Source organism: Anabas testudineus, chromosome 13, assembly GCF_900324465.2.
Source record: "Anabas testudineus chromosome 13, fAnaTes1.2, whole genome shotgun sequence".
Lineage (NCBI taxonomy): Eukaryota > Metazoa > Chordata > Actinopteri > Anabantiformes > Anabantidae > Anabas > Anabas testudineus.
The window spans coordinates 22,449,607-22,464,547 of NC_046622.1; the positions used below are offsets into that span (position 1 = coordinate 22,449,607).

The 14,941-nt window shown below is 38.8% G+C and overlaps 1 protein-coding gene across 1 annotated transcript; it reads right to left on the reverse strand.

Moving 5' to 3' along the window:
* Positions 1–712: 712 nt before the first annotated feature.
* Positions 713–14,296, reverse strand: tada2a (transcriptional adaptor 2A). The gene is made up of 15 exons (XM_026339866.1): positions 14,184–14,296; positions 12,317–12,423; positions 12,173–12,232; positions 11,972–12,063; positions 11,263–11,420; positions 10,626–10,714; positions 10,282–10,354; positions 10,102–10,165; positions 6,960–7,003; positions 4,176–4,286; positions 3,604–3,675; positions 3,088–3,220; positions 2,636–2,679; positions 2,178–2,257; positions 713–1,098 (listed from the first exon to the last, which is right to left on the reverse strand). Exons 1-15 carry the CDS (start codon positions 14,206–14,208, stop codon positions 913–915), a joined length of 1,338 nt encoding a protein of 445 aa, XP_026195651.1. The 5' UTR covers positions 14,209–14,296; the 3' UTR covers positions 713–912.
* Positions 14,297–14,941: the final 645 nt, after the last annotated feature.

Below are 14,941 nucleotides of genomic sequence, written 5' to 3' on the forward strand. Positions count from 1 at the left end.
ATAATAACCACATTTTACTTAGTTTCTTTAGTAATATTTAATAACAAGATATAAGTGGGGTAATAGCCATAACCATGAACACTTCCTGTTACCAGGAGGGACTACTGCTGATCAAGGTACTGTCCATCCTGTGTGACAGCTCCCATCCACTGCTCTTAGAGCTTGAACCAGAAACAACAGATACACTCTTTTCTACTCTCTATCAGTGTGTTTAATTCAGAGAGAAGTGGTGATGAAAGACTTTATGATTCATGATTTACTTTAACTGTGGTCTTGTTTTGTCTGCATCATGTGCTGCTGCACTGCTACAACTATTTCCCCTTGGGACAATAGTTTACCGATTAAGTCTATTATCTATATATATAATCTATTCTAAGGTTTAACCAATGTATTTTTGGCCTCTTATTATCTAGATATAACCATTGCTTCTAAGCTGTTACCTAGTTCATAATTTAGTAACTACCATAATATTACTGTATTACTTCAAACTATCAAAAATGTGATAAATCAATGAAATGTTATTACACATAATACATGACATCACCCCGCAATCATCTTGTTATATCCAAAATATTACTGAGTTTCTGTTAATATATATACTTTGGTTTACACGGTGCATGTATCTACTTTATGTAAATTTATATTTACATATCTCCTAATAAAGAATGGGAACATTCAAACATTTTTTTCAAACATTTGATGACAACAGACATAAATACAAACTCATTTTAATATGAGGTCCTGTTCTTCTCACAGAAAGTTATACAGATAGACATTTGCCATTTTAACACACTTAAGACCGTACAAATGTTACAATATTTCAAAGGAGCAGCAAAAATCTGAAGCTCTTACAAAAGACAGGGTTACGTTGTTACATTGTTAGAGTAAAAGAAAAAAAATGCTCAAATGCTCCTAGGCCTTTGTGATATAGCCTTCTTTGATTAGAAAATCATAGATTTTCCGCGTCTTGTTTACGTCAATCTTGATCAGTGCTCGGGCCTGTGCCAGCCGCAGTCCACCCTGACGTCTGCACTCGTTGAGCAATGCCTGCTTGTACTCCAGGTAGGCCCCCGGCACCAGCCGCACCACCTGGCATAACTGCAAGAGCAAGACAAATACAGGTGTTAAGAAGGGAAGCTGGTATTTAAAAATCATTTATATTGTCTTATTTAAGGCCTCAGGGTGATTCAAACTATGTTGCTGTCCAATCATCCACAACCTTCTAAAACAGGGAATCTGACCATCACATCTACTTCATTCAGCAATGGGAGGTGTCCCGAGCTCTTTTTTCATTCATTCATATCAACTTGATCTATTTTCATGTGTGCACCTAAACACAGCATCATGAATGCCGTTGAGGAGATAGTGTCTGTGTCTCAACATGTACAATGTGCCATAGTTGATGACTACATTTCGGCTGCAGGTTCCAGTGACTTTGCAGCAGTGATCTGTCAGCATTTGATTAATAAAACGCTAGTTAAAAATAAAACTAGTATTTTTAGCCATGCCAACGGCAGCAAATTTTTTACCATGTAGACGAGCACGAGTGTAGAAGTAATGTGCAATAAGTGCTGTCCTACAATCCTGCCATTATGTAAACATCAAGTTGGTAATGGGCTGAACTGACCTGGGAAGAACTACCTGTTGTGATGTTGTAACCCAGCTTCTAATACTGTAACTCTGGGCTTGTACGTACACATTCACATTTTTTACAATAGTCAAATTGGGTAGCACGTGTCAAAACAAGAGATGTGGAGACTTAAGCTGCTTTGACACATGCACTGGCACCCTGAACTTCTCCAGACTCTACCTGGGTGAGTTGCATGTAAGAACACAAACAAGTTTTTCAGTTTGGAGATCACCCAGACTTTATCCTGCGAGCCCCCTAGTACAAAGTCTTAAATACCCAAGTGAGCTCATATGTGAATACAGCAGCTAATAGTAAAAGTAATAAAAGCTGCCCCTTTTTCCTGCTGTCAACACATCAACTTCAAGAGCTGACTGTTGAGGTTCGACTAAAAAGAGTGTTACTCACTTCGCATGTCAGCGGTTTAAATATTGCTTAATATTGTTATATTCTGCATTATTTCAGGCTGCTGTGTGTTTTTCCATCACACAGTCTTGTGTGAAAGTCTTTAGTCTATGTGACCCTTTAGACACACATTCAAGAGATGTACCTCTTTCTCCCTCTCGTTGAGCTTCTCGGTCCCGGGCAGTCCGGTCAGGTTTAGAGGAGGAGCGCTCCGCCTACCTGTTGCTATGGAGCAGAAATTTAACAACAGTCAAACAGATGCATGCAGCACCCCAGTGCTGGTGCACACTTCAGCGAACATAATAGCAGGCTGACAACATGCAGTTAATTCCTTTGCTTAGAAGAGACAGGGGAACAAATATTTACACTGTGCATATTGTATAAATATAGCTGTGTGGGAGTGTGCGTCCCATTTGTGCTCTGAAGGTTAAGGAGAGGCAGCTAATTTGAAAAGGAAAAACAGCAAGAGAAATATTCATGTAGGTGCCTATTCTCAAGTGTATTTATGGCGAAGTGTTTGCATTCATGTGACTGTGCCTGGGGCTATGCCAGGACAACAGAGAAGAGGGAGTAGAGAGAGAAAGGTAGAGAACAGCTCGGTACCTGACACTGTGATCGTTGTGACAGATGGAGTGATGCCAGCATCTCTGTAATTAAAAAGAAAAGTGTCAGCATCTCTACTGCCTTATTTAGAAGCACATCCCACTTACACACAGCATCTCTCCGTCTTGTTCACTATTCTCACTCAGGGATTGTCATCCAAAAAAAGATGACTCATTGCATTCAAGATTTTTTAAGGTAGAATAATTAGAAGAACATGGATAACACCCATGGATGGAAAGAAAAAACAAGAGCATTGGCACATTAAAAAGGCTAAAAATACCACCGAGGCGGAGGTGGAAGTGGGATGCACAGTGATACAAATGTCTGCTCTATTTCATCTCAGCACGCCTGGTGCTGTAGTGCGATTACAGAGGTCATCGTCTCCGGGGAGCATGGCTTCACCAGCCCGTCTATTACACACTGGGTAACAAGCAGGAAGTTTGGACTCTCACATTGCAGCCTGTTTGCTGAGCCACTGCTGGCAGGCTCTGCCGTCCTGGATGTACTGCAGCACGTCGCACAGCATCGTCCTCTTCCTGCGCTCCTCCTCGCGCATTCGCTTCACCCGATCGTACACCTTGGCACCTGAGAGGGGGTTTGCACAGAGAGGTCAACAAAACCAGAAGGGATTCAAAGAGGTGTGCTGGTGAATTAACACAGCAGCTGAGTGTAGATCATATGTGTGGTGACGCGCTCCATGTCTGCAACACAATCACCATGTTATTTTGACAGGGCTAATTTAACAACAAACTAGCCAAACAATATTATTCCAAAAGATGATTCCAAGGCAAAACACTCTGCTGCTGCTCCAAATAATATTTAAACCAATTCATATCCAAACTAAAACTAAAGAGTTCAGCACAGCTCTCAGTAGAAGAGGTCTGAATATAAACACATTTTCTTAGCTTAGACATGCACCTTAAAACTTTCTGCTGAACGGTGGAGTGAAAAGGTCAAAGTCTACTCACTGCAGAAAGACTTGATCCCTGCTTTCCTGTACTCCTGCAGCCTGCGGATCTCTCTTCTCAGCTCAAACTCCACTGGAAAGAAAAAGGCAGTTAAAGGCTCATCTAAACACAGAGACACACCTGGACTCTCTCTCGCAACTTCAAGTCTTTTGCAGCGCTCAGACTCATACATGGACAATGTGTACGCTGCTGAGACTAATACAAGTTTACAGCCAACAGGAAAAAGGGCAATTAACAGGACATATTCTTCAGGACATTCTCAGTGATATAATGCTAGTAAGCTGGATGGGTTCAGTTTCAGTTCGCTCTCACCGAAAAGAAAAGAAGAATATCAAAATGATTTTTCAGGATGACACAATGTGTTTCAGGATTTTTCTCATTTTCTATAAGTGCATACAAACACCCTGGGAATGTCCTAAAAAAAGAAAGCGGTACTAGTCTGACGTTACCTTCCCACAAAAAAGAAAATCCTTTGAGGCTATAATCATCTAGCAGCTTGAATTGGTTACATTGAACACACTTCCAGAGTCTCTCAATGTAAACCTGCCACGTGTCTTCAGCCAAATACTAACATGCGTGACTTTCGATGAATTTGTCATGTTCAGTGGGTCCAGCTACTCTGGCAAACCGTCTCATGACATCATACAGCTCCTGCACCTCCTTTGGGTAGCATCGTTCCAGCACTGAAAAAGAAGCGAGAGGAGGAAAGTGAGTTGGCAGCCGATTTATGGATAAACAAATATGACACAGAAATGTGAAAGAAAAATACGCCCCCCCTAAACACTTTTAGACATGAGCGGTTTGAGAGTTTAAACAGAACAACCATTAACACGTAGCTCTGAATCAACTCTGAGTATCTATCCTCTCAGTTATTCTGTGGATGGACTGCACTGTGATCTCTTGAGGCTGCTGTTCCATCATATACATACATATATTTACTGTACATTATATCTGAACCAAGAAGCTCTATTTCACACTATGAAAGTTCCTACTGTTAACTGTGTAGTACATTTTGTTTTTTCAGAATATGAGCCATTTACTCAGCTGCTAAAATAAATAACAACACATGGCAGAAAGTAAATACTACTACCACTAAGTACATTTCCTACGGTGGTATATAAGTAAATGATATGAGATCTTCTTTCATTATTTTGTGCCAGACAGCTAATACAAAGTGTTCATCAGACGAGAATCATTCCTCCTCAACTGTCACTACTAGTTCAGTGCGGGCTTTCTATTCTGCAACAAATCGTTCAGCTGAGTGTGTGAGGCACGTCTTCCAGGTTGCAGTAAACAGTTAATTTTGTAGCCTGGCAAACTGGCAACATAACAGTGAATAGGCTTCTTGTTTTTATTTTGTACAAGCTGTAAAAAAGCTTATAACATCTAAAAATGAGAAGCCTGCTGGCAGCATTGATTCTGTCCTTGATTTAATAAGGGGAACATCTGCGTGACTATTAAGGACATTTTCACTGTTAAGCAGGAATTCTGTGTATATTATTTCAGGTACACTGCAATCTCCATTTTATTTTTCTCCTGTTATCCAGCAGTAGGGTACATTTTCAAAGACATCTTCATAGACCCACAGATGTTTACTGTCTGCTCGGTATATGTTGTCAGGGTGAAAACAGCGTTTAAATCCAATATTTCCACTGACTGCACTGCTACACTCTTCTTCTCCACTGTGCTACAGTAGCAACAGCAGGCCGAGGCAGTGGCCAGGACACAGTCTGTATAAATGTTGAATTTAAACACTGGTTTAGAGCCCAGTCAACATCACATAATTACAGACAATAATGTGAAGCTAGTGGGCAAAAGTTTAAGTTGACACATAATTGGTGTCTGTTATCCAAACTATCCAACATCCAAAATGAGCCCAGATTTCATTGCTAACAGTCATTTTAGTGTACGTATTAATCAGGGCTAAGTGCACTGAATTTAGTTTTGTAGTTTTTACTTTTTCTGATTCAGAGCACAACAGGAACTGTGTATACCAACTATCAGAGCCAGAAACCTTGCCGTATCAAAAAGCTAAGCCCCTACCTCCTGAGATTTGTCACAGAAATGCTCGACCACTTAACTCACTCTACCAGCACACACACTCTGAAGAGCTTGTGGCGTTTGCCTCAAGGCATCGTCCGTGTTGCTGAGTAACACACAAGTCTGTTGTGGGGGTGTGAGTGTTCTTCGTCAGGCTCCTATACATGAGTGCTAATTAGCAGCTGCCAACTCAGGCCAAACACAAAGTCAAGCTCTTAACAAAACAGTGGACATACAGAACAATGGCGTTCACATCTCTATGGAGACATCAAACCTGCACCTCTGTTTGCTTTTTATACCAGTACACAAACACTGACTGCAAACAGGCAACTGCAACAAAACAAATACCTGAATCATTTAAAGTAACAAGTCCTTACAGGACTTCAGACCGTCCGCTGCACTACAACAACAATCCTGGTCACATTGCCTTCAGCAGCTACTGAGACATGACACGGTGAGGCTCGGATACTGCTTCCATTATTGCATATGACACACACACACACACACACACACACACACACACACACACACACACACACACACACACACACACACACACACACACACACACACACACACACACACACACACAGTGGAGACACACAATCTTTGACAGTCTCCATGACAACCAGTCTGCAGCTCTAAAGCCACTGTGAGTTCCCTTTTGTCTTGAAAGACTGGAGAGATAAGGGAAAGGAGGGAAAGAGGGAGGAGGTCTAACTAGAGGCTGGAGAATGCATAAATAAAACATGAGGGGACAACTCTTCAGCTCCCCACCCACAGACAATTTCATAGAGCAGCACAGACAGGTAGACAGGAGACAGGTAGATGCAGTAGATGGGTGGCTGGAATTAGTTCTAAAAATACAAACAGAAAAAGGGTAAACTCATTTCTAGTGAACCCCCAACCCTCACCTGTTTGACCTCTAATGCAGGAGATGTAAAGATTTCCATTATTGAACTTACTAAAATGCAAACTGCAGCAGGTGGTTCAATAAATGCAGCCCTCTGCTTTTGAGTCATTATGGCAGCAGTGCTCATCGCATTGGGGATCTTTTCACAGTGAAGCCATTATGCCGTGGCACTCTCCGGTACACAGCAGCCGATAGCTATTTGCAGCTCTGATCATAAATATGTGCTCCGTCAGTTGCCACACAGGGCCAAAGAGGTTAACAGTGGTTATTAGACAGGAGTTGTTTGCATGCATCCATAGAAACCCCTCAGCAGCAATTTGGCTGCTAGAGATCAGATGCCTCCCTGAGCTGCTATAAATACTGTCACAGTCAAGCCTGTGTTAGTTTTCATTAGAGGACTTACTCTGGAATTTTCGCAAGTTGATCAGTCCATGGTCTCTGATAATCCTGAAAGAAATGCAGATTTAGACTTATTACTATGCATATTAATATTTAAAAAACCATCGCTCTGCTAAATGAAACCTGGCATTTGTCCATATGCAATTATCTGGGCTGTTGCAGTTTATTAAGTCTTTACGTATTTGAAAACCACTTTACAGTGCTGCTTGGAAGTTTGTGAACCTTTTGGAATGTTTCTCCATTTCTGTATAAATATGGCAGAAAATGTGAACCTGTACAAAGATTTCTTTATAAAACTAAATAAATAAGACAATGAATTCAATACTCTCTCAAAAAGATTTGTTTCTAGTTTCCTAGATGTTAGCCAGAGGTTCTCTGTGCTAGTGGCCAAGTGATCTTTGTGGGTCAGCCTCTCCTGACGAGGGTAACAGTTAAATGTACTTCATCTGCTCATGACCTGCCTGACCGTCAACTGATACAATCCAAACTCTTTGCAACATCTTTTGGAAACCTTTCCAGCTGATGAGCATCAACAACTCATCTAAAGTAGTATAAATATACTAAAGTAGTATAAATATAAAGAAATCTCATTTGTTCGAGCCATGACACACTTCTATAAACCTGTGTTGTCAAGATCACACTTTGATAGTAAAGATTTCTCTTCTTTAAATAAAGCAGGGCTTCCCAGACTAAGAAACACTCCTGTGTATTATGCCCCACTCAAAAGAGGACTCTGAGGTTCAGAGCTTGTGGTCTTGACCCCAGTCATGACATTGGAAACCTTTCTGACAGGCTACAGCTTAACACAGATACATGGGGAGCATGCAAAGAGGAAGGAACTAGAAAGCATGACTCCACCATACTCTGAGAACTCAAACTCATTAAAGTTGATTTAGTGATGGATGCATTACAGTAAGAATTTAACAGCTCAGCTCAAGAGTAACAGGCTGAACATGGTTAAGACTGTCTACTTAGAGTACTGACCAGTACCTTCAGAAAGAGACCAGGGTGACAAATGACTGCAACTAACAATTCTTTTTAGCAGCCTATAATCTGACACTTATTTTTAATCCATAACTGATTACTTCTATCAAAATTTTACATCTTATTGACAAATGTAACAACCCAAGGCCCAATGTGTCATAGGCTATAGGCTGCTTGTTTTGTTTTGACTAACAGCCTAAAATTCCTAATTAATGCTAATTAAATAGACTCAGTTGCCAGTTTATTAGGTGCACCCATCTAAACCTGGTGAAGTCTAATGTTACACACTTGAAACACATCTATCCTTCACATGGAGATTTTGTTTGAACCGCTTAGATGTGTATATTTACAACAATACAACTTTTCCAACTGTTTGTGTTGTAAAAACTGAAATATCTTGTTTAAAGAGCTCTGTCAGGTTGAATAGGAAGCAGCTGTGAATTGTCTTCAGGTCTCTCCATACATGTTCAATAGGGTTTAACTTTGGGCTTTGGCTGCGCCACTCAAGGACAGTTAGAGACTAGTCCTGAAGCCACTTCAGTGTTGTCTTAGCTTATTGTAGTGCTTAAAGCTGAACCGCAGCCTCAGGTCATGTGAACTCTGGAGCAGGTTTTCCTTTAGGACTCTGTATTTGGTGGCATTCAGCAAACCTGTTGTTCCTGCTGCTGAAAACAGCCCTGTACTGTAGCATGATGCTGCTGCCACCACCATGCTTCACCATAGAGGTGTGTCTGGTGTTCTGCAGACTCTCTCCAAATCTTCAAAGACTAATCTCATCAGGCCAGATGACATTAAATGACATTTTCCTGTAGATTCTATATAATAAAAAGACCTAACATCTATACTATTGAAGCTACTCTGCTTCTGGCAACACTTAAACGTGCAGTGTTGAATATTTAGAGAGATCTATTTGAACGAACTGAATATAGTATTCATAATTATGTTTTTATTAGGGTGTAATCAACTCAAAGTAAGAATCACTGCAGTTTCTCTGACTCACAATGAGCCTTTTATATCTACATATGGAGTAAGTCCCCAATCAGAGAGCCTGCCATGTTTCCATAGTAGTCCTGAATGGACACTGATGTTTACAATCTACAACCTTCTTGCCAACTGTCACTAAACCTTACACACTGCATCTTTAAAGCTTTAGAAACTGTTTTATACCTTTGCTCTTATGTAGGATTTGTCATATTTGTACTGCAGAGGTCTAGACAAAGTGCCATGGACTTTGACCTCAACTTTTGTCCTAAAAAGCATATAAACAAATGTGTGCCTTTATAAACTGTGTCCAATCTAATCCATTCACCACAGCTGGACTCCAAGTCAACACATCTCAAGGACAATTAAAGTGAACAACATGCACAAGACCACAGAAAATTGTGCATTAGTAAGGCAAAGATCTTTGATTTTGAGAATTTCACTTTGCTGTTAAGAATTACAGAATGTAGATAACTGGACAAAATGGCATTTTAACCATTTACAATTGAAGCTATAACAAACAAACAAAAAAAAAAAAAACAAAGGGGCAAGAAAAGTGCACGTCTTAAAACGGGTTGTGTCTTAAAAAATATACATCCACACTCTCAGCAGTGGGGATGCTCTATTTCTCAGTCTAAAACTGGGCAAAATGTCAAGGAGTTTGGCATGCACAGTGTTCACCAGGGGACAGACACATTTTCCCCATTTCCAAAAATATTCAAGGCTTGAAAAGAGGTTCCTGCAGCCTGTAAGCTGCACCTGAGTGACTCCCTGTGGCTTGTAACGAGAGCCTGAAAAAAGTCTTAAATATGCAATTATAGTCACGCTGCAGACTGTAACAATCCCAGTCTCTCAGGACTCATGTCATTAAAGTGCTTTTAACAAAACAATAATTAAAAGTTTAGATTAGAAGTTATAAATACATTAGCACAATGAATTCATTAATACTAAGAAGGTACAGTCTGGAGTATAAACCTGTTTGCCTTGTAAATTTTATTTCAGTATGAAATGCATTTATTCAACCTGGAGGCATAAGAAAGTATCTGTGGGTGATGAGGCTCCTAAAGGTCTATATAAAACCTTATAACGCCATCTACTGGCAGACATAAGTCATTACATTACACTAAAATGCAACCTGTTTTTTTCTTTTTCATTTAATTAATATTTAAAAAAGGACCTACTTTTTCCTCCGTTGTCTTTCCTTTAATCTTGAATGATATATGTCAACAACTGCAAGCTTGAGTGCTGAAACAGAACAATATACAAGACATAGTTACAGGTGTATTGAAAATGTTCAATACAAACAGTGTCTTTGACAGCAGAAAACAATTAAAACAAGTCTCGTTAAAATTTCTACCCACCATGTAGAATGTCAGAGTCGTCATCCACAAAATCAATGTCTTTCAAATCCCATTCAGCGTAGTTGTCAAATTCCTAGGTACGAGGTGAGAAAGAGGTTTCATAACCTGCCGCTTTGTTGACAATTTACATGCACATTGCTGTTCAGTCAGCTCAGAAGTGCTCATAATCCAGTTATGTGTAATCACAAACAATGGCATGTGTCAGCAACCAAGACATTAATCACTGTCTCTGTGTTTCAGCATCACTTAATATCGAGTCACCTACCGACTACTTCATGTTTTTTTACACCGACAGTCTTAAGGTAGCACATATGATTAAGTACAGGACGGGTTTATCCTCTCACCTCCATGAAGTCTGCCCTGGCAGGCATGTATCCAGCCATGTCACGAGACAGCACAGAGTCAAATGTGGGGCGGGGAGGGTCGTCAGAGGCTGTGGTATCACAAAAACAGATGGACACTAAAAATATGAGCTTACAACATGCAGAGTTTTCACAGTGTTTTGCGAGAAAAACAACACAAATTATTGAAAGCACTGAAGAAAGTATTGACAAAGACATATATGCCACTTCCAATGTCTTTCAATAAAATTTACATTTGTTAGGTTTAAAACCAGAGTGATAACTTAGATTCTGTCTCTGCCTCGAGTTTCTCAGCTGTGTGAATATGACAGTGAAATGATTGTCAAGCACTTGAACATTGCAACAGATGGAGGCCTAAAGCCGACTTGGAGCTGAAGTTTCTGGCTCACTAAACGCTTCTATCCAACTGTCAGCCCAGTGTGTTTCAGGCTTGAACAGAAATTTTACTTCACTTTTCTTCATGCAAATCTCTTCTGGTTGTTCCCGATGCCAGTATTTGTAGTAATCTCATAATGTCTGGGAGTGGGCAACACAGAATGAAACCAACTAACATAATGTTTGTGTCCTATTCGTCCTGTAACATTATTGAGGAAAAAAGCCTGATAACGTGGGTACTGACGTTTGAAAGGAATAGCGCCTTCTGCAAAGCGAGAGTCTTTTGTTTTCCGAAGGCTGAGCAAGGTGGAGGAGAAGAGCGGGTTATTGATGAAATTCTTCATGTAATGACTCTCACATTCTTCTTTGGTTTTAGTGCGCATTTGATATGCCACATCCTGCCTGCAGAAGAAAAATGATACAAATAAATATGTTAGTGTATAAATATGTATGAATAAATCGACTTAGTTGTGGATTCTGTAAACATATATTTCTATAAATAATAACTGAAAAGTATAGCCTGACTAATACTGAAATTATAATTTGTAGCTAAATCTGATAACAGTCATATAACAAACCCATTAAATAAAAAGATACAAACGTCCTGTAACGTTGTATTTCTTCTAAATGTTCTGTTGAACATTGACAAGGGTAAAAACAGTGTTTTCCCTGTATGTGGCATTATAATTGTGTTTTATAAATATAAGCAAATTTAGGTTTAGTTTGATGCCTGTAACACTTGTTGCCCATGTTTGTCACCTTTCTATTTATTGACACTTTGTAATTCTAAAAAAAAGATTAGAGGGCAAAGTAAAGAAAAGAAAACATCCAACAGTTTGTGAGAAATATCGTTTTCAATACAGACAAACATGAAAGCTGAAGTAAAATGATATGCAAACTCACTTAAAGCTGCTTTTGTTTGCAGCTAAATAATAAACTGACAAGTCACCAACCAGTTTCCGAAACCGCAGTCCATGACTGCCTCCAGCAGGGCCATCTCTTCCTGTGCTGTCCACCCAGGTTCCAGGACAGGGAAGTCTGATGTCTGTATGAAGAGATAAAAAGTAAGGATACATGTTAAAACACTGTATTTCCAAGTGAGGGTAAAAAAGATGACATAGTGTCTCCATGTCATATTTTAGAAAGATACTTACCATAATTTCATATTTGTGATCACTCTGATGCTTCTTATATTCAAATCCTCTAGTAAAACACTGCAAAAAAACAGTATGTTAAACTGTGCAGTTCAGAAATAAACCAAAGACTCTAAGAGCATTTGCATATTTACACACACTAACCTGGAGGCAGAGTAAAAACGTTGAAGGTCCGCACTCTGCACACTTGATGTAGGGCTCAGTTAGATAAGATGAACAACCTCTGCATGGTGGTTTATCAAAAGGATCATCTAAAATGGATGCAACTCTTAGTTAGGAAAAGTACATTTACTCAAGTAATGTTGTGAAGTAGTACTTCAAAGTTTTACTTTTGGCACTACGTTTAATTTTGTACATTATAGTTTATTTACAGCTGTATTCATTTTGAACTTAATTAGGTAAATTCACTAAGAACTCTAAACACTGGACAATTGTAAATGATTTTCTTTTACCTTATATATATAGTTCACTTAAATATGGAGGTAAATATTGATTCTTAACCAAACACATTTATTTGATAACTTTAGTTTCTAATTACTTTGCAGATTACGATTAATGATACACAATATAATTAATAATATATTATGATGTGTACGGGTATGATTTTATTGAACCTCAGATTGAAATTCAGAAGGTATATGTATAAGGTAATATTAATCACAACTTTTCAAGCTGTAAAATTAAAGTGCACAATAATACTGTATATACACTTAACCTTTTAGGTTTTCTCATTAATTTGTCATAAAATGTGATCTGATCTTTATCTAAGTTGAGAGTATTAACAAATATAATGTGCCTAAAATAATACCACAAATATCTTCTAAAATTAATTACTGGAAGACTCCTGTTCTTTTTAGTAAGCAGCATGTTGTAGTGTCCTGCCATAGACATCCTGCTAGTTCAATGTTTTAGTGTAGGCTCATGGGCATAGATGTTAGCCAGTTCCAATGATGCCTTCAAATCTTTAGCTGTCTCCACTTCTTAGTAGAATAGCCACAGTCCCAAAGTGTCTCCATTTGTAGATTGATTGTCTAACTGTTGACTGGTGAATTTCTTGAAGTCTTTGACATCACTTTGTTACTCTTTCCAGCTTTATGTAAATCATCACTTCTTGATCTTAGATCGTCTGAAAGCTCCTTTTGGCGAGGTATGGATCACATTAGATTATTCTCCTTGTGTGGAGAAAACTCAAAAAGTTTAAGTGGTTTTTGTGTGAATCAAAGTAGCTCTAGTCCACATCCTCAAAATAATTTAGCTTTTTTGAGGTCATTATTCAAAGAGTTTCTATACTTTCCCACTAGCACTATGATGTTTTTATGGTTGTTCTCAAGACATGAAAGATCGGAATTGGCAGAAAATCGTGACATTCCGGTTCACATAGTCATGCCACTTTATATATTATTGTGTACTTTAATTTTACAGCTTGAGAAGTTGGAACTGATATTTATTCTTGAGTGAACATCTTTCACTAAACCGGTGGTGTTGCCTATTTTCTCCTTGTCTAAAAGATCTGAAATTGTCTCCTGCTAGTGGGAATTGAATACATATATTATGACATTAGCTAACACACACGTAGCTCAGAAACCACACATATATAAACAGGATTTAAAGCAGCACTAAGTTACAGGACGCTTCAACACGAATGTTCTGTTCGCCTGTAAACAAACCACATAACGGTAACTTAAAGCTAGCTGAAGCAATGCTCCCTGGAAGCTAACGCTGCTTTAGCGTTGTGAAGCATATACCGGAGTTTGCCTAAACACGAAAACTACTCACATTGAAATGAAGCGAAAACCCGTTTTCAACAACACTTTATCTCTAAAGGCTGGTAAATAGTCTGCTTTGATAGCACCCTGGCATTGCTAACTTAGCTAACATTAATGTTAGCACAGCAGAGCTAACTAGAATTAAGATACTGTAGCTATCTACAAATAACCCGAAATGGATTCGGGCGTTTTCTTGAAAACTACAGTGGGTACACTTTCCTGTGTTTTATTTTAGGAATACTTACTTCCAAAAGACGCTAAACGGTCCATATGACGATGTTTCCACAATGCTAACGCCAGAATGGATGTTTTGGATCAATCTATTTTTCAGAGTTTGCAAGTAAACCTGATAGGCAAGACACAGCTAGTCAACGCCAGGTCGATCGATAAGAAAGTCTGCGGCTCCAGACTTCGCAAATTAACATTTTCTACCAAATGTCAGTATTAATTATGATATCGTATATAATTTTCATTATATTAAAGCGTTATTGAAAACTGTGAACAGTTAATGGTATGTCTAGAAGTGGAATCATGTTTTGTTATATACACAAAGGAGCCACTGAATAATAAAAAGTAATTTAACATGATATAGATTTAACAAGTGATTTAAATACATTCACGCTATGCTGTAGTAATTTTTACTTCGTGTCAGTATCTTGTTGAAAGCAGGAGTTTAAGTAGGCGATTAAATGTTGAAAGCATATCTTGCTATTTCTAGCAGGAGATAGAAGCCAGTCATTAGAAATCAGTTTGTGGAGGTGCCTCATTTCCTGTATAAGACTTCTTTCTTAAAATAAAATAAAAATAATTGAGGATATGCACTTGATGTTACTATTACAATACATTTTCTGTTGTCATTTTTTATCATGGCTGTGGTGGTTCTTCATCCGACCACAGGGTGTTGATCTTTCACCATTTTCCCAACAAAAACAATGAACGTCCTGCAAGTCTTTGTCTTTCTCAGCACAGAGCACCACCTGAATTGGCCAGTGTGTACTGCAAG